The following is a 21,808-nucleotide window of genomic DNA, read 5'->3' as shown; positions in this document are numbered from 1 at the left end:
CATGCTGAACTTTGGCTTTGACACAACTCGGGGTCAACATACTGCACTCATAACTTCTGAATAATATGGGCAAGCGAGCCTTGGTCTTTGGAGCGAGCGGCGTGACCGGCTGGTCATTCGTCAACGAGCTCTTGCATGACTATCCCAAGCAAGGAGCCTGGGATGGTGTTGTAGCCTTGACGAACATGCCTCTACGCCACGAAGACTCCCTTTGGCCGGAGGATAGTCGCCTGCAGATCGTCTCTGGCATCAACTTGCTAGATAGTCAGCCGGAGGTTGAGTATGTACTACGGAACAAGGTGGATGACATTGACAAGATCACACATGTCTACTACCTAGGTCAGTCGTACAGCAGTATGACAGCTGATCAGTGATACTGAACCCTGGCAGCATACAAAGCATCCACGGACATTGTACAGAAACTGCAGGATGCCATTGCTATGCTCGAGCATGCAATCACCGCAATCGATCGACTGAGCTCCGTCCTGGAATTTGTTGTCCTTCAAACAGGCGCGAAAATGTACGGATGCCACATCTTGAAAGACCACCCAACGACTTACATTCATGTCCCCCTCTCCGAGGATCAACCAAGATTGAAGCAGCCGTACCACGATATGCTGTTCTACCATTCACAGCTGGACTGGCTAGGCGAGTATGCGAAAGACAAGTCCTGGAGTTGGTGTGAGACTCGGCCGGATATCATCATTGGTATGGACACTGCAATGACTAACGAAGGAGTGGTGCGTTGGCTGATATGGCCCATGAATATAGGCTTCGTACCGAATCAGAATGCTTACTCATTGGCCCGATCGCTTGCGGTCTTCCTCTCGATTTATGCCGCTGTTCACGGAAAGGGCGCAGAAGTCTCTTTCCCGGGCACCATGAAATCCTGGGAGGCCAAATCGAACGACAGCTCCGCTGACATAATAGCAAGACAGACCATACATCTGTCTCTCTATATGCCAAGCAGCCAAAAAGGAGAAGCTTTCAATGTAGCCGATTCGAAGCCTTGGTCGACATGGAGACAGAAGTGGCCTGTCATTGCCAGCTACTTTGGCCTCAAAGGAGTTGCGCCGCAACATGATACTGTTGATGCTCTGGAAGTACGTCAGTACATCTGCGACAAGCTGCAGATCTGGAAGGAGCTCGAGTTGAAGCATGGGCTGAAGCCAGGGATGGCCAACTCGGATCTCACGTTCCCAGGCTTTGAATACTTCCTCTTGTATCAGTTCGACTTTGACCGACAGTACGACATGACCAAAATGTACAGCACACCGCCGGACAAGCCTTTTACAGAAGAGCGCAGCACGTCGGAGGCATGGCATGGAGCATTCGATCGCATGAGAGAAGCGAAGCTGATTCCTCGAGCATGAAGCGCTTCATTCAGCCCTCACATTTTCGTCAATCGTCCAGCACCTAATCTGGCTCCGCCATCAACAGATATGTACTCGCCATTCACATAGCTGCTCGCTCTCGAGCAAAGGTAGATCATCACCCCAGCAATATCATTGGGCTCCCCAAGTCGTTGCCTTGGGTTCGCACGCGATAGCTCTTCTTCACCTCCCAAGATCTCGATCAAGCCGCTGGCCAACTTTGACGGGAAGAAGCCGGGAGCTACAGTATTGACTGTGATGTTTCGAGGGCCCAGTTCGACAGCCATGTTGCGGCCCAAGTGATGTGCTGCCGCTTTCGAGGCACTGTACATGATCGTGCCATTGTCTCCGACGTGGGATACATTGGTTCCTGCGACGGAAGACACTATAACGATCCTCGATGGGTCGTCGGGTTTGCCGGATGCTTCAAGCATCGGGGAAAACAGTCGAGCCAGATTAAACACGCCTCTGACATTCAAGTCAAGAATCTTTTGCGAGCTCCAATCGGGCGTTGGCTCAAAAGGACCACCCCATGTGGCACCAGCATTTGCGATCAGGATGTCAAGCCGTGACTCGTGCTTCTTTACTTCTGCGACCAGTCTCTTGATGTCGTCTTCTTGGGCAACATTTGCTGGGATGCCGATCGCCCGACCTTTGAGGTTCTTCTTCGCTGCAAGATCGTTGAGTCGCTTCACGGCTTGATCGATGCCCTCTTCGCCACCGGCTTTCCTGGCAGAGATGAAGAGCGTTTTGGCACCGGCCAAGAGCAATGCTGTTGCCGAGTGAAGACCAAGTCCTCTAGATCCTGCTCACGTCAGCACTCTTGTCGTCGTGATCATGCCACTGTCCCAGACATCCGCTCGCAAGACTAACCACCCGTGATCAGAGCGACCTTGCCGTCTAGTGAGAAGAAGCCATCGATATTGATATCCGACATAGTGGCACTTATCTGTTCCCGATCCCGGTACTATTCTTGAGTGGGCTGAACACGATTAATGAACCTATGGCCTGCAATCTGTGCCCTTGTGAAAGCTACGATCCCAGACGCGGCCGCTTGATGCTGCTTATAACACCAGGCCGAAGTTAACTTTGAGGGCAGGATAAAGAGATCCAGCAGCAGCCTCGCATTCCCAGGAGCTGAAGTTAGTATGAGTTGGCGTGCCCGACTCGTGTATGTTTACCCGATGCCTGCCGCATGTCATTTTGGGAAGGAAGCTGGGGTGAGGAGAAGGCTTTGCCGCATCTGCCGTCACCATGCTGCTGTTCTTGACCAAACACACCACTTCGAGCACGGCGGCACGCTCTGGGACGATCCTCTTGACCAGCAGACTAGCCGTGCTTGAGCTGTGCCCGAGGCAATCGGCCGTAGAGCCATGCGAGCGTAGACATGCATTGTGCTTGCGAGCATTGAATCTGGTAGGTATAGAAGGATCTCTTCATCATCAGTGTAGTCGCAGAACAATAGTAGGAAGCAGCAGCACAATTCAACATGGTCTACACTTCGCCATTACCGGATATTGACATTCCTAAGGTAAGTCTGAAGTCACACATCGACGAGAGCAATTCATTGACATCACCAAGGAAAACATCCTAGACTACCTGTTCCCTAAAGATGTTACAGCCAACGAACAGCCCGTTTGGATCGACTCCAGCGACTTCAACAACCACGTCTCCCCCAAGCAGATGCTACAGTGGATCAAGAGAGTGATCATAGGCTTGGACAAGCTAGGACTGCAGAAGGGAGACGTCTGCCTCGTACATACCCCAAACCATGTCCTCTTCCCAGCAGCATATCTCGGCATCGTTGGCGGTTCACGATGCTTCTCCGCGATCAACCCAATCTACACCGTCGACGAAATCGTCCACCAGATGACCCTCACGAATGCCAAATGTCTGCTTGTCCACCCAGACCTAGTCGAGCGAGATCTCGAGGCAGCGAAGAAAGCAGGCACAATCACGCCCGACCGAATCTTCCAATTCACAGACGACGCGAAGCCATGCAAGGAAAAGCTGGGAGTGAAAGATTGGCGGCACATGCTCGGGAGCGAACAAGAGGCGGAATCCTTCAGATGGAAATCGCTCAGCCCAAGAGAATCAGAAACCACAGTTGCGACGATCAACTTCTCTTCAGGCACGACTGGCATGCCCAAAGGCGTCATGATCAGCCACCACGCCTTGATCGCAAACGTCGAACAAACAGCCAAGATTCGATGGCCAGAGAAAGACTTCTCGAAGGGAGACAGAGTCACGGATGAACGATGGATCGGATTCCTGCCGCTATACCACGCCTACGGACAGATGTATGCAAACCTGATGGCTGTGAAGTTCCAGGTGCCGATCTACATCATGCGGCAATTCGTCTACGAAGATTACATTCGCTGCATCGAGAGAGCGCAGGTCACGGACCTTCAAGTCGCGCCACCGATTCTAATCATGATGGCGAAGAGACCCGAAACGCAAAAGTACGACCTCAGCTGTATACGGAGTATCATTTCTGGTGGTGCACCGCTGGGGAAGGACCTGGCGAACGAGATCGCAAAGAAGTTCAACTGTGATGTGAAGCAGGGATGGGGCATGACAGAGGTCACTTGTGGCTCGATTCTGCAGGTGGAGGCCAGAGACGACGGCACCGTGGGAAGGCTCATCCCGAACAACCAGCTGAGGCTGGTGGATGATGATGGCAAGGATGTCGGTACGGATACGCCAGGTGAGATGTGGATCAAGGCACCGAATGTCATGCTTGGGTACTGGAGGAATGAACAGGCTACCAAGGAGGCGTTGACGCAGGATATGTGGTTGAAGACTGGAGATGTTGCCGTGATCAACAAGGAGGGTTTCATTTGGATTGTGGATCGAAAGAAGGAGGTATGTCTAGTTATTGCTTTCGTTGGTGGAGGATCAGCTAACACTTCCCAGCTCATCAAAGTCAACGCATTACAAGTCGCGCCGGCAGAGCTCGAAGCGAAGCTCCTGACACTGGACAGCGTAGCAGATGCCGCTGCCGTCGGTGTCACCATCAATAGCGAAGAATGGCCACGAGCATACGTTGTGCTGAGCGAGAAGGCGAAGAAGGCCAATGTTACACCCAACCAGATACAGGATGCTTTCAGGCCTCTAGTAGCGAAGCACAAGGCGCTGGTGGGAGGAGTGAAGTTCGTCGATGAGATTGTGAGTCCCCTCCTGACGCCGAAGTGGTCTCTTTACTAACCTGAAGTAGCCTAAACTCGCAAGTGGCAAGATCCAGCGCAAGATAATGAGAGAGTGGGCGAAGAAGGACTCTGCAGATCTGTCAAAGAACTTCGAGCGCGCTAGACTGTAGACTATTTTGCCCATCAATGTCATGAATACCTACCTGCTGGCTCATAGCACGTCCACAATTTGCTCGTCTTCATCGTCCTCGAGCTCCTGCACTTTCGGGACGTCTGCATCGTGCGGCACGTCTCCTTCCTCGCCTCTTTGCAAGACTTGCACTAATCGATCGACCCCATCCCGAACATCCTGATCTTCCGCGTGGAGATGCAGCTCTCGCACGATTGGATAGACCTTGACGTCTCGTAACTTCTTCCTGCCTTCCGGCGTTGTTGTCAGAAGCAGTAACGTCTCGAGATGGATTAGGATGATATCGTTCTGCTTCTCGCGTTCCTTGTCCGGTGGCAAGAGCTGGCATTCGTCCAGCATGCCATCAGTATCCTCATCAGCGTACTCTTCGTTGCCCATTAGTGGAAGGAGAATGTACGGGAGTAAGTTCACGCCGGCTTCTTCAAGAAGCGTTTCATGTGCCGGTATGTCGAAACAGACATTCTTGATCGTGCTCGCCACACCTCGCCGTCGAATCGCTGAGCTGTGCTCGGTGAACACAACGAGCTTCGTCAGTGGGATGACCTTCTCCACGACTTCGTCTTCACCTTCAGCTCGAGCGGTCAGGAAGTGGTTCCATCCTTCCTCGTGCTTCGCCAGATCTGCAAAGAGGTAGCATAGGTAGTCGTAGTCGGCGTCCTTGTTGTAGGAGCCTCCGGCACCTTTGACGAAGCAGTCGAGCAATTGATCGATGGCGATTGGCGATGTCGAGAGTGGTTTCGGCACGTCTCGCTTCAAAGTCAATAACTTCTTGACGTTGTCGGACTTGGCGAGGTTGGCGAGAAGCATGCACATGAGGTTTGCGTTTGGTTCTTTGGCATCCTAGTCATCTAGTCAGGTTGTCCCGTTGGTCATTTATCGATGTAGATTCACTGACATACTGTCACCCTCCGTAATAATGATTCGAGGAAAGCGTCGTCTTCGGACAAAGATTTGAGCACTTCTGCGTCCTCGGAAATGTTGACCAACATTGTGAGTGCATTTGTGGCGATCGGTCCATAGTCTTTGAGCAGAAGCTTCAAGTCTTTTACTGGTTCGAGTTGGTTGCGTTTGAAGAGTGCCGGTTGTGCTGTTGAGTAGCCGACAAGGTTCTCTGCAGCGATCTGTCGGATCTGAGTATTGCCATGATGCAAGAACTCGACGAGCTCTTCTAATTCGGTCGGCATGTTGGATGTGGGATGTTGTTGTAGGCGCCACGAGTTGTTGCATATATTTTTTGGCGAGGTTGCGTCAAGTGCGTAGTTCACATCCCGCAGGTTGACATTGTGGAACAGCGGGCAGGGGTCTTGCCCGCGAGGCGCGACTTCGAGATTCAACTTCACTTCGCCCTCAAGACATTGAGATCGTGGTCTTCGCTGCGACTTGTCGAGCCGGCGACGCTGTTAAGGCTCCCCTCTTAAATTGCTGGACGTTCCACGTAACGAAGGCTGATGAGAAATTCCACCGCCGCCATGCTATCGTTCGTGAAATGGAAGGGGCACCATCCAAACTGGAAGACTAAACATATTGGATGGAAACACAAATCAGCAGCGTGACATTTGCTTGTGGCGTAGAGAGCAACCAACCAATGCATGAAGCGATGCTGTGTGAAGCCCGTCACGTGCACTAACGCGTCGCAACGCGTCGACCTGGCAGGTGCGAGGCTGCACTTTGGGAGTGACGTAACTACTGCCTCAGGCACTGAGATGCCCCGCCTCGAGCATCGCTCGCCCTCTTCTTTCTCCCCGTCTCGAGGTCTTCCTCCCTTCCTACACCAACATCACGGTTTCCAATTTGAACACTTTTTGCAGCAGCACCACTCAGAAGCACTTGCCTTTTTCACAGAAGCACTTGCCTTTTACATTCAAACAACCCACACATCGATCGCACCTTCCGCAACGATGTTTTCGACCCTCAGCACCGCCCCTCTGAGACTCTAGCACAGTCTCAGCAGCAGCCGGCATGTGCACCCTGAGCTCCAGACAGCTCACGAACTCGAGGCATTGACCTCTGAGGCGGACAAGATGTTTCAAGGCATCCGCAAGAACTTCACCCTCGACTTCCTCGACAACAAGATCGCCGAGGAGCAGGAGAAACAGAAGAAACAGCAGCAGCAACCGCTGCCTGGCAAGCGCCCATCACAACGCGCCCGCCCAAACACTCAAGACGCTCAACCAGGTCGCGCAGCGAAGGATCCTGTCTCTAAGGGACCAGATCCTGACAGCTTCGTCATCGGCGACGATGCATCGGACATCAGCAGAGCAGCCACACCTTCTGCCGGCTACAAGCATGTCAGCCTTAATGGGATTGTCATCGAGCCTACCAACCCAGCCCCGAAACAGGACGCCGAAACTGTTTCAACCACCACCACCTTGGTACCGGGCGCAAAGGGCAAGGAAAGAGCGACCGACGCCGAACCAACACTACCACCAACAGAGATCCAGCTACCACAAGAGGTCCAGGAAAAGCTCCTTAAGCTGGAGCAGCTCACCTCACGCTATCAAGATCTCTTGCGCAACTATCGCACCGCTCACGCTCATGTCGCCGCCATCGAGCCTTTCGAGGCAACGCTTCGCGAGCACACGCCACTCACCTCTCTCGATTCTGCCGCCCTGGTCGAATACCTCAATCAACAAAACAGACAGAGTGAAATGGTACGTACCGCCCTTACTCAGACTGCAATGGAACACTGGAAACACGCGTTGCGCGATCTCCACATTTGACACACATGCTGAGACACTAAGCTAACTCGCGGTCATAGATAAAGGATGAACTTAAGAGAGTCACCGGCGAACAGACCGACCTACGCTTCGAGATCAGCCGTCTCGAAGGCGAGGCCACATTGTCTGCACAAATCATCGCTCAGCTTCGTCAGTACGAGGCTTCCACAAATGACCTCCAGAGGAAGCTTTCAACAGCAGAGACAGAGCGCGACGACGCACAGCGCATCGCTCAGTCGAAAAAGGGACACGAGTCCGCTGTGGCCAGCTTGAGAAGCCAGCTCAAAAGGGCTGAAAAGGATCGTGACACCGCTTACCAGGCCATCATTGACTGCGGCAAATGCGCCATTCCCACGAAGGCCGAAGAGCAAGCTGCCACACCCAGCGAGAAGAGCATTAGCACTCCCGGAGCCAGATCGAGACACAACTCCGATGCCACAGAAGCCAGCACACAGCCCACAGAGGTCAGCACACCTGCAACGTCGGCAGTCCCGTCCGTTGACGGCGCCAGCGAGCTTGCTCAGCCCGGTGATGCCAAGAAGAAGAAGAAGAAGAAGAAGTCGAAGTCTAAGAAGAAGAAGACACCAACAGACACCAGCACATCGCCCACATCGCCCGAGACACCCAAGATGAATGTGACACTCGAAGACATGATGCGCAACCCCGAACTTGCGTCCGTTGTTATGCTCAAGGCCAAGTTTGGTGACAACCCTATTCTACCACTGTTCTCCAGCATCGTTGGGCAGATGAAGCAACGAAGCGAAGGCGAAAGCGACGAATACGATGAGCGACAGCTGCACTTGGAGAGCAAAATCGAGGAGCTCCAGCAACAGATGATGGACAATTATGTCATTCTGCGCGATAGAGACGATCAGATTGCACAATTGAAGGCAGAGATAGTCGTGTTGCAGGAGAGAGTCACTGGCGAGGCGGCACTCCGGGACCAAATCTCTGAGCTGAAAGAGGAGTGCGAAGAGCTGAAACAGGATATCCTCGACCATGGCGGTGCAGCCGCTGATGCGAAGCATGCGCTTAAAGAGAGCACAGAACGCCTCGAAAAACTGGAGAGCGAGCGCGTTGTGCAAGAAGAAGCATACGCAAAGCTGGAGAAGGAACGCGCTGAGCAACAACAAGCATACGAGAAGCTCGAGAAGGACCGCGTCGTGCAACAGCAAGCACACGCGAATCTGGAGAGCGAGCGCGTCGCGCATCAAAAGGCCGTCGAGAAGCTTGAGAGCGAGCGCGTCGTGCTACAAGAGGCATACGAACGCACCTGCAAAGACCTCGCCACCAGTGAGAGCGCGCGAGCTAAGATCTCCGAGACCTGCGCTGAAGCGACCGCGGCACGCGACGCGCTGCAGGCAGACATGAAGCGCTTCCAAGATCTCCGTGATCAGACACATGAGCTCGGAATGCAGATCAAGGAGAGAGAGGACAGAGCGGAATCCCTTGAAGAAGAGCTTGCCGATGCGCACCGCCTTCTATCTGAGCGCAGCCGAGAGGGCGAGACAATGCGCAGACTGCTTGCCGATGTGGAGACTCGAGCGGACAGCCGAGTCAAGGAGATGCGACAGCAGATGGATCTCGCCACCGAAGAGCGGGATCGTGCTGAAGACGAAGCCAGCGCTATTGGCAGACGCAAGGCGAGGGAAATCGAAGAGCTGAAGAACAAGCTACGCGATGCCGAGCGACAGACCAGCCGAGCTTCAGACGCCAAAGAGGATGCCGAGCGTAAACTCTCCGATTACCAGGATCGACGAGCCGATCTCGAAAAGCAGGCATCCCAAGCTAGGGAGGAGGTCGAGGAGATTCGCACTGCCATGGGTCAAATGCGCAAGACACTTGACGCCACCGAGCACCAACTGGGCTTACTGGAGAAAGAGAAAGCCGAACTACGAAAGAGCCTTCAGGAACAGGAGGTCAAATTCGAAAAGCTGCGGGAAGCATGCCGCGGTATGGCCGAGGACATGAAAAACTGCAAGCTGTATCATCCAAAGAAGACTGTCGGCGGAAGTGCAACACCATCACGCACATCCAACGACTCCTCGAGAGTCACATCGCCTGCACCACGACCGAGCACATCAAGCGCACAGTCACAGGCCGTCGACTCGGTATACCTCAAGAGTGTGCTGCTCCAATTCATGGAGCAGAAGGAGAAGAAACATCAACTCCAGCTCGTACCGGTGCTCAGCCAGCTCTTGCACATGAGCAAGGAGGATGAGCAAAAGTGGTACGCAGCAGTACAGGCGAAGTGGTAGTAATGCTTTGCGGAGGATTGCTTGATTATTGATGAGCGTTATCAGCGAAGGCGCATACTGGGTGGAGCGATCGTTGTATAGGGGATCTTGGACATCAAAGGATGTGTGCATATGGGCTACGGGATTGAAAGCATGGCATGATTATCAGCGGAGATCATCACTAGCATGACAACGAACGGTGCATTGGAGAGGCACGGTCTCAGCTCTCAGAACAGATGCTGCAGTATTCTAATCAGAGGTTACATCTGCTTCTCATCTCATCTCAACGTGTCATTGAAGTGTCTTTGGTCTTGCTCTGAGTGTCTCGGTGGCAGAGCAATGGTTGCCCGGTATGTGCAGGATCATCGATGCTATCACCATTCCTTGTCGGCAGTGCGTAGAGACGATGCAAGGGCAGTGGTCTCGACTTTGCCGCTTCATGTTGTGCCTGGAAGAGACGTTCTGGAAGTATGCAAGTTTGATTACGTTCATGCTGTGATGGAGCCCTACGAGATAGCATCGTGCATAGGAGAAGCCCGTTCCCAACCTGGCACGCCTGGCTGCTATTCCTAATGAGAGCTCACATGTGCCCCACCAAAGGCCAGCTTGGTGGATGATCAGAACTTCCAGACTTGCCTCCGCGTACCTGCGTGTGCAACATGGTACTGTAGAATCAGAAAGGGTGGCAGAATCTCGACTATGATAGGTATGTTGCCGTGAAGATACAGGGATGTCGTACATGTCGGCGTTGTGATGTCGAAGGCTGGAAGCTTTGGATATGTGCATGACCGTGCTTGGTCCCGTGCGTGCCGTGCTCGCTTCGCTCGCTCGGCCGGTCCCTGAATCGCGTGCCAGTGGACAAAGGTGAAGCTTTCAGCCATTTCCATCACGCGAAGTCGGGCCAGCGTGCGTGATGCATGTGTTGTACGGTGAGCAAGTCCCGGCAGTCTGGTGGCTAGCTGCAGAACAGGAGGGAGCGTGAGCGAGATAGTCGGGGACCTGCCACTCGTGTTTCAGCAGCCTTCTATCAATTTTGTCCCTCGTTCGAGGTCATCGTTTATCGGGCTGGTCCGTTCGCAGCAGGCTCCCCACCTCTCTGACGCCACCGCTAGCAAAGGTCAGGACTGGCTTGTTGGTGTACCGTGTACGGCGTCGAAGTGCAGCAGAGTGTCGAGCTGCTGGAGGCAGAGCCAGGTACATCATCCACATCTCCCTGGCACCGAGAAGGACTTCGAGACGTCACTGCCGCCGCCCGCGTCTCTGCTTGGCTGGCTGCATAGGAGAGGCAGTATTTTTCTGTGCGGCGCAACGTGGGAACAGCGCCCAACGCACACTTTATACTTCTGCCGGTGCATGATTCGAGTCGGTCAGCGGTCCGCCGAGCGAAACGCGAAGGGCAGCAAGCACAAGCGCAAGCAACAAGAACGTCTGCTGGTACCTGCAACGAGTCGACGTCGACCATCGACAAGCCGAGCAGCAAACCAGGCTAAATCGCGCATCACCCTTGCACTTGTCACCGGGCCATTACCATAAGACCTTTCGCCATGAACTCTGGCAGCGAGAGTCTCAAGAAAGCCGCCGTCAACAAAGCCAAGCAGCTCGCGCATAACGGGACTTCGAACAAGAAGAGGAAGCAGCTCAACCCCATCATCACCACCGAGTCGCAGCAGGGCGGAGGAAACCCATACAACGGCAACAACAGGTGAGTCGCACTGCAGAGCACTGTACGGTGGACTGTGGTGTGGTGTATTGTGCACGGTGCGAGGTGAGGTGAGGTGAGGTGAGATGAGGTCGGTTGGGTTGGCGGCGGTTGGGTTGGGCAAGTGAGTCGCGCATGGGCATGGCATGACGCTGCGCAGCACAGCACGACTTGCACTGTGTACATGCTGGCTGTGTACTTGCACCTGCTCGCCCAAACCCACGTCCGAGACTTTCACTCTCCGCCGCCGCCGCCCACCGCCTGCACCTGTAACTGCGACAGCACAGCTACATACGCGCATCACATACCCACGTCCACGCCAGAAACACGCTGCACCCCACTGCCACGCTCCCGCCGCCACACCCACTGCCACATGGTCGAGACCTTGTGCAACATGCCGTAGCAGAATGCTGACGCCAGATCACCACAGTGCGCAAGCTCATCCGCAGTACGGCCAAGACCTCCACGACTCTCCCTCCGACTCCGAATCCGATGAGGCAATGTCGCAGACTCAAGATGAGGAAGATAGCGAGGACTATTGCAAGGGCGGATACCACCCGGTGTCAGTAGGTGAGTACATACCCTGACATACCCTATACCACAGCACGCTTCGGAGCTCATGCGCGCGACTCGAACGATGCATACATCACGGCATACGGCTAACAAGAGCAGGCGAGCAGTACAAAGATGGCAAATACACAATCGTGCGCAAGCTTGGCTGGGGCCACTTCTCCACCGTCTGGCTATCCAAGGACAACACGACCGGCAAGCACGTTGCGCTGAAGGTTGTTCGATCCGCTGCGCACTACACTGAAACAGCGCTCGACGAGATCAAGCTGCTCAACAAGGTCGTCGAGGCGAATAAGGACCACCCAGGGCGCCAGCATGTTGTCAGCTTGCTGGACTCGTTCAACCACAAGGGTCCGCACGGAATGCATGTGTGCATGGTGTTCGAGGTACTCGGTGAAAACTTGCTCGGCCTGATCAAGCGATGGAACCACCGTGGAATCCCCATGCCCCTCGTCAAGCAGATCACGAAGCAAGTGCTGCTCGGACTCGACTACCTACACCGCGAATGTGGCATCATCCATACCGACCTGAAACCTGAAAACGTTTTGATCGAAATTGGCGACGTCGAGCAGATTGTCAAGACATACGTTAAAGAGGATGCGAAAGAGAAGGACGACCATCGTAATGGCCGGCGTAGGAGACGGACCCTCATCACTGGCAGTCAACCTCTGCCCAGCCCCCTCAATGCCAGCTTCTCGCACAGCGATCTTGCAGACTTCCCTGGCAGCACACAAAGCCTGAACGCAGTCGTCAGTGACAGAAAAGGTAACAGTGACTCGCCCATCAAGGGCGCGTCTCCGACTGGCGATGCAGGTGCTGAGATGAGTGGCGCAATAGGATCTACCTCACAAACACAACCAAAATCAATGCTCGAGCAACTTGGTCTGAAGGGCGAGATGAGCGCCGAACCCGGATCTACAGAGAAGGACCCGCACAAGGAGCGGGAGAAGACTGCGTGAGTTTAACATGGTGCAATGCTTGAGATCGGACCGGTGTGACTGATAGCAGGCGCAGTGACATCCTCGCGAACAACGTCTCCGATATGGACCTCGGCAATTCCCACGCAGTGAAGCCAAAGGTTGTAGAGAAGGCGGAAAAGGAAGACGGCATCGACATCATCTCGGTCAAGATTGCGGATCTCGGCAATGCGTGCTGGGTCGGACACCACTTTACTAACGATATTCAAACTCGGCAGTATCGCTCTCCTGAAGTGATACTCGGTGCGAAATGGGGCGCCAGCACGGACGTATGGAGCATGGCTTGTATGGTGAGTCAAGGACGTGTGACAGCCACTCCAGCCAATTTGCCACTAACACGCGTACAGGTCTTCGAGCTCATCACAGGCGATTATCTCTTCGATCCACAATCGGGCACAAAGTACGGCAAGGACGACGATCATATAGCACAAATCATCGAATTGCTGGGCACGTTTCCCAAGAGCTTATGCATAGCAGGCAAATGGTCACAGGAGATTTTCAACCGCAAGGGCGAGCTCAGGAATATCCACAGATTGAGGCACTGGGCGCTACCGGACGTGTTGAGGGAGAAGTACCACTTTTCAGTCGAGGAGGCGAAGAGGATAGGAGACTTTCTCCTCCCGATGCTGGAACTTCAACCCGCGGAACGAGCAAATGCCGGCGGCATGGCGAACCATCCATTCCTCGACCATACCAAGGGTATGGATCCCGTGAAGTTGGATATTCAGGTTGGCAGCAAGGGCGAGGGCATTGATGGGTGGTCTACGGAGGTGAAGAAGGTGCGTTAGCCTGGCCTTGCATGGTTCGACAAGTTTGTGACGGGCGCCATACGGCACAGCTGCGCGACAAGAGCTGCCACGAAGGAAATCGCGCTTATGAGAAGCGCGAGTACGATGACGATGAACTTTCTACACCCCACAACAACTACGTTGCTGCTTGCTTGCTTTGATTCTTTCGGCAAGCAGCTTGGAAGCAGCGTATGGCACCTGGCGTCGCACATCACACAGAGTAACGATGTCTATATGCACATTCATTACAAGGCGAATTGTCGCCAGTTTTTCCAGTGAGCATCGAGGATGTTAGAGAGGCGCGATTTTGTTCGTGCTGTGATTTGTATGTACTGCAATTAGAGAGGGAGCTTTATGAGGTTGGACTGCTTTGCCTGGACGACCTTTGGAAAGTGGTTTGTCAGAAAAGAGGTCTTACAGCTTACGGCCTGACTTGTCATCAACCCTTGGGCTTGGAGATGATAAGGAGCACTGACTTGAACACGTAGTGTCACCCATCACGCGGCCATAACCGATGTCGACCACTTCCGCCCTCTTCTGCGAGCTACGAGCCCGACGACAGCGAAAGCCATAGCCCAACAAACGACCAACTGATAACGGGAAAGACGCTTTACGTGCCTCTTTAAGTCAGAGCTCCCCGGTGCTGATCTGGAGCTGAGCCCATTGGCAAGAGCAGAGAGCGCCGCGCTGCGCAACCATAATTTTGTGTATACAACTCGTACGTTAACCCAGTTCCATCCGACATCGGATCTGATCCACAGCGACATCATATGAAGATGCAGTGTGCAGCATCATGCCGATGAAGTCCCGAGGAGATCTTTGATTTAAGTCGACTCTATCGTTACGACGGACAGCAGTTGTCTGTCTCTCCCCATTCTCGCGATCACTATTTCAAACCTACCGAAACCTCAATCAACATCCTTTCCGACGGATCACGACAACGATTTACCTTATCACGATGCCGCCGGTCACGCTATCTCCCAAGACAGTGAGAGTGTCACATTTGTTTGGCGTTAATGCAACGTACTACCAACCACGTCGATTTGACAATACCAAACCCACCTTGATGTTAATCCATTCTTTCACAACGACGCCTGAGCAATTTCGTCCGCAATTTGAGGATGAGGCGTTGAGTGCAATGCGGCGGAGGAGATTGAGATGTTCTCGAGAAGCGAGGCAAAGGAGCTGAAATTTGTTGAGGGAGGACGACATTGGTTGAACTTGAGCAATGCAAAGGAGGTGAATGAAGCGGTACGAGAATTTGTGGGGAGGTATGCGAATATGGCGCGTCTGACGAGGGTTGACAGAGGATCAATGTGAGTGCGAGAAGAAGCAACAGTTGAATTTGTAGCTGTCCGCTTCTTCGTAGACAGCCATGCGACATTTTGAGCGGCGAGTGGTGTTCGACTTTTGACAACTTCCGCCATCTCTATCTCTACACACCTTGCACATGCCGCCCATCTATGACTCTCGTCATTCATTACTCGTCATTGTTGCATGTTGCTGTACAATCTAGTCATCGCCATTGAGAACAGCCTCGGCAGCTCCCTTTGCGGTGGTCTCCGCTTCGGATTCTGCCTTCTTACGTCGATACTCTTCAAGGTACTCCTGCGCCTTGTCGCCAGAAATACTGCCCGCATCGTTCTGCCGACTCTTCTTGCGTTGCGCCTTAGGCTTCGTGGCGGCCGCACCGAGTGTTGGGAAAGCATGTTGATCAGCCATATCGGGTCCTTGTGATTGCAGCTTCGGCTTGCCTGGGAGATTCCGTGTGTTGTTCGGGATGCCATTCAGCGGCTTCTGCGCCAGGTGCCTCTGATTCGGGTGTTGATGCTTAGGTGGCTTTGGCTGTGCGTGGTTGCCCATCTGCTCGAAGCCAGACTTGAGGGGCACGTCGGGACCGCCTATTCTTAGTGCCTCTGTTGCCACGGCCAACTCGTCGGCTTCAAGAAGCTCGGCGAACAGCTCGCCATCTTGTGGCGGGATGCCTGTTCCGATCTGGAGCAGTATCCGATATGCTCGTCTGAACTCGTCTCGAATAGCAACAATACCGTTGTGGGTTACAGTCCGGGCTACATTATGAGCGAGTTCGAACGGGTCTTCGATGCAGAACAAGTAGCGATGTTGGATCTTCTTGCCTTCGCCCTCTTCTGTGATAGCTTTTACCCAACCCTTTTGCTCTTTCGCGAGAATGCCACCTGGCGTGCGAAGTGACAGCACCCATTGTGTCCATCGGAACTGTTGTCCACGACCCTGAGATGAGTAGTACTGGAAGAAGCCAGCAAGAAGTGAGCCCAGGGACTCGCGATTACCGCTTATCTGCCCGTTGTGTAGAGCATCCTTGATCTCATTCTCGTGCCGCCAAAAGTCCACCTCCCAGCCATCGACTTCAGTTCTGTCGGCGCCGGGCGGAGTGCAGCGAGGGTGAGGACGCCACGGTGCTTGAAGATTCGGAAGGACTGGCGGCTGAGCCACGTTCATGAGATAGTGAAGCACCATCATGACATAGCCGTAGCTAGACAGGGTGCCCGAGTAAGAGCTGTTGATCCGACGCTTCTTGGCCCAGGACTTGACGAAGAGTACCATAGGTCGTACGCGAGGGTCACAGGATGAGTAGCATCGAAGCAGTTGTGTGTTGTGGAGACCCAGGGGGTTGAAGAAATTGATATCGCACTGGATACCGACGCCATCTTTGGGGAAGTCAAGTGGACCGGCCTTGCGTTCTCTGGTCCACGTCTTGGTCTGCTCTCGTCTCGCATCCACGGACTGCGGGTCTTTCGATGATGCTGGCGACGCTTTTTCTGCCGTCACCACTGTAGTCGTCTCTCTCTGCACATCGCTTCCGTTCTCACCGATCGTGGACGTAGTTGTGGACTCCACCCTCACCGGTATGCCATCGACAGTACCACCAGTGGTGGCAGTAACTTGCGTAACGTCCTGTGCGCCAGCCTCGATCGCGTTAGTCTCCTCTGCCGCTTCTTCCTCAACTCCTGGATGCAAGTGTGGGTACTTCTTCTCATTAGGCAGAAAATCCCACTTCTCGCGTTCCTCGCGCAACTTGTCCAAAAAGCTTTCACCAGGGCTCTCGCAGACCTTAATGATCGGGACCCTGGTGCGAGTAAGCAGACGTGCGCCGTGCCCACTGCGAAGTAGCTTCTTCTCCAGTGCCCTGGGGAGGTCATCCTCGAGCAGGGAGAACATCGATGCACTTGAAGCTTGGTCCTGTACGACGATTACAAGATCCATGTCAGATCCAGCGCTAGCAAAGCCAGACTGAAAGCTGCCGAAGCATTCGAGGGACACCTTTGGAAGATTAGGGTCCTCCTCGCAGACCTGATGGCAGATCTTCTCGAGCACGCGTCGGAATGTCTCCTTCTCTTGACACTCCGCTTGGCTTATGTCGACACTTGGGACCTCGACGGCTGCGACCTGCTCCAGGTACTGGGCTTTGCGCTCGTGTTCATCGTTGCGCATAAACGTGAATTGTCCCTGACGAGAGCTCTGCGCGTTTGGATCATACAACGTCCGAGTGTTGGGCAGCGGTCGAGCATTGCCGGTCTGACCTCGAGGCGGCCCACGCTGGAACGCACTTGGGTCGAGCTGGATTTGCTGTCGTGGTGGTCTGCTTGGCCCAGGGCGTTGAGGGCCAGTCGGACTATTGTGAGCACCGTTTGGCGCCTGTACATAGCCTTGGAGTTGCATGTGAGCTTCATAGGGGTTGCCACTAGAATGGCGATTGTGCGGTGCGTACGGGTATGGCGAGGGGACTTGCTGAAGATGCGGCGGGTGTGAAGACGGCGGTGGTGGGGTGAAGCCTGGATATGCAGGAGATGCCGGGCTACTGGAGCCACTGTGGTTCAGGTACGGCGGTTGATGGGGGTTGATGGGTTGCATGCCCGGTGGCACCTGGGTGTACCCCGAACTCGATGTTGGTGGCGGCAACCGGACTCGGGGTCTGCGATCTTCTGTGTCGTCCGGAACCGAGCCGTTGAAGAGTATCATTTTTCTCAGGCGCTCTTCGAGGCCGGCGGAGTCTTCTGGTGTCGCCGCCATGTCTGTCGATCAGGTGAAGTTGTGGGTGATACTGCTGTGTTGGACATAACACTTCTGCGAGCTGCCGGTCAGGTTTCCATCGCCGTTCCTTGCCCACAACAGGCTCTGTTCCCACTCCCGAACGCGACGTCGGCGTACTTGGTGGCGCCTCTACACGCAACAATGATTGTTGTTGCTGACTTGTGGGACGTACACCTTCCGTTTGTGTTTCGAGTTAGGCTCGGAGCGGGAAGAGCCGCAGCAGGGATGATATGCCGACGGCATCTCTCACTGGCAGTCGCGTCTTCCTGCATCACACGAACACATAGCTCACATTCCATGGCGGTTTTGCAACAGACTGTGTATTCTGCAAGATGCACACACACGAGAAAGAGGCAAGCAAGACTGCCAGACCGGCTTGACCGCACCACCAGAACATGCCTCTCGCGCGAGCTACAACGGCGAGAATGGCAGCAACTGTGAAGCGAGCACGGTGGTAAGAGGCTACAAGGTGTATTCTCCCTATCTGAGTGGCTCGACAGAGCTGACAGTCTGACTACACTGATCAAAGGGTACAAGGACGACCAAGAACACAGAATTATGCCCGTTATGGCTATTTAACCCATCATCATTCATATAGACCTCAAAGCTCTGACAAGACCGATGCATTGCTATCCAGGAAGACTCGTAAGGCCTTCACAACATTCTCCATGCCCTTATCATCAATGGGAGCTCCGACCTTTCCAGCTTGCACCAGAACTCCATCGTCGTCAAGGACATCACGCAGCTCAGGGCGACGAGTGCACATATCCGAGACATCCAAGATAACCTTCGCTTTCTTCGAGCCAGTATAATGCTGTGATGCGGCCTCAAGATGTGTGAAGGCGTCCTCTGCGGAGCCATCGATAGCGTAATAAGCTCGAAATCTGATCACGTATTGATCCGTACGTCGAATAAGCTTATCCTCGCCGTCAAGTTCCGCTGTCACGAGAATTCGAGCGTCTGGGTCAGCATTGCGGAGTATCAGGGAGATGATGGCTGTGGTCGGCGTCTCGCCTCCAGTCAAGATGATGGACGTGCCAGTCGGAATATCCTTGTCGGTGTCCGCATGTGATGCTTGTTGGAGAGCATTGTACTTCGCGACGAATGCGTGCGCTGAGATGAAAGCGGCTGCCATTCGGGCAGCCTGCTCGTGTTCTATGCTGGCTGGATTGTGGCAGACAGCATTTCCGTTCGCTCTGACAGTGCCTGTGCTCGCGGCTGTATCTGGGATGAAGGCTATGGCTTCTTGCCCAGTGTGAAATGCTTCTGCCAGGTCCGCTCCCACTTCCTCGATGACCCCGGAAACTGCCGCGATCGAGTGCTGCTGTGCGCTATCTGGATCGATGCTTGACTGGATAATTCGCACCGAGAGCTGGTGTGGCCCAATCGAGGCCGCGATGTCGTCTGACATTCTCTGAGAATGTATACAAGCAGCTTGAGGCCAAAAGCGTCAGAGGGCGATGTGCAGAGGAGGAACAGCTGGAGTATCAAGGTCTTGATGGATGGAGCTCTACCCCACATCCTCTGTTGGCGATCACATGCACGTTTGCGGCGCAGTGATCAATGCCGAACACCTACACCAAGATGCAGTAAAATTGGTACATACTCAACAGACTGACTTTCGATAATCTTTGCCAGCTTCGATCCTTTGAGGTAATATGAGCGAAGACTGTGCCACGCCGGCGTAGCACAAATAGTAGGCGTACTGCCCCTCCTAGATTCCACGTTGCCGACCAGGCCGCTGCGAGCCACCACTTGACACCATATTCACCTCATCGAAGTACACCATGCTGTTTAAGAACTTCGTTGCCCTCTTCGCAGTCCTTGGACTTGCAGTGGCCTTACCCACAGACACGTCACCTAAGCCCCTCTCCGCCTTGGAAGAAAGAGTAGCGGAGGTATAACAATAAGCCCTACTTCCGACCAAGGCTCAGCTGATGTTCCTTCAGGCTCAAGCCAAATGCAACGGCACTTGCTCTACTGCCGTCGATGGGACCTGTCACTGCACCTTTCCAGTCAGGGCCTGTATCGCTAACGCATGCTACAATCCTGGTCAGCAGGCTTGTGTCTGTGCTTAGGAGCTGGTCAGTGTAGCGAATTGGATCATTGGGCCCTGAGCACAATATGACTGTTGCTCGTGGATGACCTGACTGTTGTCGATACTCGTTGAAGGTTGGTTACGGGCCACATTCGAGCTCCCTGTGCATAGTCCTGACAGCCGCGAGATTGCCTGATGTCGGGGCCACAGCAATATGCAACGTCAACATTCCAGTCTCTTCTCACGTCCGATCGTAACCCGCTTTTATCCCTGCTGTGGCCCAAAGAAGGCAAAGGCACGGCAACAACACCGTAAAAAGCACTCTCGTGGTTTTAGAGCATCTGGCAGGCTGTTTTAACAACATGATGAATGCCGGTTGGGCTTCTCTCCGGAGCCTGTCAAAGCCAGTCAAATAGTGGAACTACGATCGGAGTTGAATAGAGTCTGTCTCTTCAGCTGTTCGATATCCCTTGCCGAGACCTGCTGTGTAAGCACGATCCTTGTCACATCAATGCAACGCGAAAGCGGGAGTGTGGATATTGTATCCACCCAAAGACGTCGGCTTTCACGATGCGCACTCACCGGTTTTCATCTGTTGTCTGATTGTCCGAACGACTATATCAACAAGTGTCCGGCAGGGAAAGCGCTCCGGTGTTCAGACGTCAAGGTTGCAAACACGGAATCCGACACTGTTATTCCAATCATCGTCGATCACGGAAGCAGGCCTACTCATTAAAATCAGCATTGACCATGAGTCTCCGCCTGGCAGGAAGCCGTAGCTTCACAACCTCAGTGGCACTTCTCAAAGCTAAGGGCTCCAAGACTAAACCAGAGCCGTCGAAGACGCCGCCGCCGCCACCAGAAGAAGCTCAAGCTCGAGCTCCAGAATTGAGGCTCAGCAAAGGTCTTGGTAAATTGCAGACTATCACGTATCCAGACTACATGAAGAAGATCCGGAAGCTCAACCCAGAAGTCCAATTCGACAAAGCGATGGCTGATGCCGCCATGGAGCGTAATATAGCCCTGAAAATACCTCCTCCGATGATGAAAGGCGTGAAGAATGCGATCGGCAACCCAACCAGTAAAGCACAGCGGCTCAGCAATGGTCATCGAGAGCTTGTGGATGAGTGGAAGCGCCTGCTGCGAGAATCGGAGACGTACTGGAGTCAATAGGAGACGGCAACAAGAACGGTCTCTCATGGCTATTGAGAAGCTCCGGGCTGCTGTGTGGCATCTTGCGTGGTTACCCGTGCGAATGTAAGCGGCAGATAGGGATTTGCTTGAAGCTTCGAAGTGGGCCTCAAAGCGTGGGAATACTGCCGAACAATAGCACAGGCTGAGTAACCATGGCCGTCGTAGGATTGCTCGCGGCTAAGTGCGTTTCTGACAAGACCAAGGTGAAGTCGACCCCGTGGAGGAGTCCGCAACTCGAAGCAAGTCACCTCCGCAGATAGAGCCATCGAGGCGTGCGTGGGAGGCGCATGACAGCGGAGAATGCAGGGCATCTCGTTGCATGCACTACTGCACAACCCACTGCAGGTGCAAGCGTCTTGGCCTGAGCCTCGACCTCAGTCCACGAGTCGCAGACGACCATTTTGGCAACCTTGTGGTCCACAGCATGCTGTACCGACGTCCGCGAGTGCTCTATCCCAGTCTCCGCCATAGACGCACATCAACGTGGCAAGTCGTCTTTGCTCTCGGCGATGGGTCCGCGGCTCCAGAGGGACAATTCTGTGCGGTCAGCTGCTGTATGCGCGTATCCTTTCCTCAACGGCTCCCATCTCTTTGCCCTCTGTTCCACACACTTCTCACCGCTTGTCCCCGGCCGCGACTACTTTCCACCTCTTCGCTTCTTGATGTCCAGAGTCAGAGTTCAGCACTACGAAAGTGATGTGCAGAATGAATTGCAGGCACAGCAGGCTAAATCGACGATACGTACCGGCTGCACGGACAGCGCCCGAGTCCGCGTGTTTAAGCAAGGGTTTTGGCCAATGACAGG

At 53.9% G+C, this 21,808-nt stretch overlaps 9 protein-coding genes across 9 annotated transcripts; 5 read left to right on the top strand and 4 right to left on the bottom strand.

Moving 5' to 3' along the window:
• Positions 1-65: 65 nt before the first annotated feature.
• On the top strand, positions 66-1,373 carry CLAFUR5_10022 (Short chain dehydrogenase sirQ; the record flags this gene model as incomplete). The annotated part of the gene is made up of 3 exons (XM_047909170.1): positions 66-339; positions 391-708; positions 772-1,373. 3 exons carry the CDS (start codon positions 66-68, stop codon positions 1,371-1,373), a joined length of 1,194 nt encoding a protein of 397 aa, XP_047764173.1.
• Positions 1,374-1,390: 17 nt separating this feature from the next.
• Positions 1,391-2,310, bottom strand: CLAFUR5_10021 (Rhamnolipids biosynthesis 3-oxoacyl-[acyl-carrier-protein] reductase; the record flags this gene model as incomplete). Its single annotated transcript, XM_047909169.1, has 2 exons — positions 1,391-2,178; positions 2,247-2,310. The coding sequence occupies 2 exons, from the start codon at positions 2,308-2,310 to the stop codon at positions 1,391-1,393; spliced, it is 852 nt and encodes a 283-aa protein (XP_047764170.1).
• Positions 2,311-2,862: 552 nt separating this feature from the next.
• CLAFUR5_10020 (Acyl-CoA synthetase ACTT5) lies at positions 2,863-4,692 on the top strand (the record flags this gene model as incomplete). Its single annotated transcript, XM_047909168.1, has 4 exons — positions 2,863-2,904; positions 2,955-4,238; positions 4,290-4,541; positions 4,591-4,692. The coding sequence occupies 4 exons, from the start codon at positions 2,863-2,865 to the stop codon at positions 4,690-4,692; spliced, it is 1,680 nt and encodes a 559-aa protein (XP_047764171.1).
• Positions 4,693-4,733: 41 nt separating this feature from the next.
• CLAFUR5_10019 (uncharacterized protein) lies at positions 4,734-5,896 on the bottom strand (the record flags this gene model as incomplete). Its single annotated transcript, XM_047909167.1, has 2 exons — positions 4,734-5,552; positions 5,612-5,896. 2 exons carry the CDS (start codon positions 5,894-5,896, stop codon positions 4,734-4,736), a joined length of 1,104 nt encoding a protein of 367 aa, XP_047764683.1.
• Positions 5,897-6,733: 837 nt separating this feature from the next.
• On the top strand, positions 6,734-9,687 carry CLAFUR5_10018 (Autophagy-related protein 23; the record flags this gene model as incomplete). Its single annotated transcript, XM_047909166.1, has 2 exons — positions 6,734-7,363; positions 7,471-9,687. 2 exons carry the CDS (start codon positions 6,734-6,736, stop codon positions 9,685-9,687), a joined length of 2,847 nt encoding a protein of 948 aa, XP_047764682.1.
• A 1,523-nt stretch (positions 9,688-11,210) lies between these two features.
• Positions 11,211-13,700, top strand: CLAFUR5_10017 (uncharacterized protein; the record flags this gene model as incomplete). The annotated part of the gene is made up of 5 exons (XM_047909165.1): positions 11,211-11,368; positions 11,796-11,935; positions 12,038-12,890; positions 12,944-13,202; positions 13,260-13,700. The coding sequence occupies 5 exons, from the start codon at positions 11,211-11,213 to the stop codon at positions 13,698-13,700; spliced, it is 1,851 nt and encodes a 616-aa protein (XP_047764677.1).
• A 1,512-nt stretch (positions 13,701-15,212) lies between these two features.
• On the bottom strand, positions 15,213-17,750 carry CLAFUR5_10016 (Terminal uridylyltransferase cid1; the record flags this gene model as incomplete). The annotated part of the gene is made up of 1 exon (XM_047909164.1): positions 15,213-17,750. One exon carries the CDS (start codon positions 17,748-17,750, stop codon positions 15,213-15,215), a length of 2,538 nt encoding a protein of 845 aa, XP_047764676.1.
• Positions 17,751-18,372: 622 nt separating this feature from the next.
• On the bottom strand, positions 18,373-19,182 carry CLAFUR5_10015 (uncharacterized protein; the record flags this gene model as incomplete). Its single annotated transcript, XM_047909163.1, has 1 exon — positions 18,373-19,182. One exon carries the CDS (start codon positions 19,180-19,182, stop codon positions 18,373-18,375), a length of 810 nt encoding a protein of 269 aa, XP_047764675.1.
• A 1,377-nt stretch (positions 19,183-20,559) lies between these two features.
• Positions 20,560-20,982, top strand: CLAFUR5_10014 (uncharacterized protein; the record flags this gene model as incomplete). The annotated part of the gene is made up of 1 exon (XM_047909162.1): positions 20,560-20,982. One exon carries the CDS (start codon positions 20,560-20,562, stop codon positions 20,980-20,982), a length of 423 nt encoding a protein of 140 aa, XP_047764674.1.
• Between the last annotated feature and the right edge of the window lie 826 nt (positions 20,983-21,808).

This window comes from Fulvia fulva, chromosome 7, assembly GCF_020509005.1.
Source record: "Fulvia fulva chromosome 7, complete sequence".
NCBI classification, from domain to species: Eukaryota; Fungi; Ascomycota; class Dothideomycetes; order Mycosphaerellales; family Mycosphaerellaceae; genus Fulvia; species Fulvia fulva.
The sequence above is the reverse complement of the archived record's forward strand: the minus strand, read 5'-3'. Positions and strand labels throughout refer to the sequence as shown.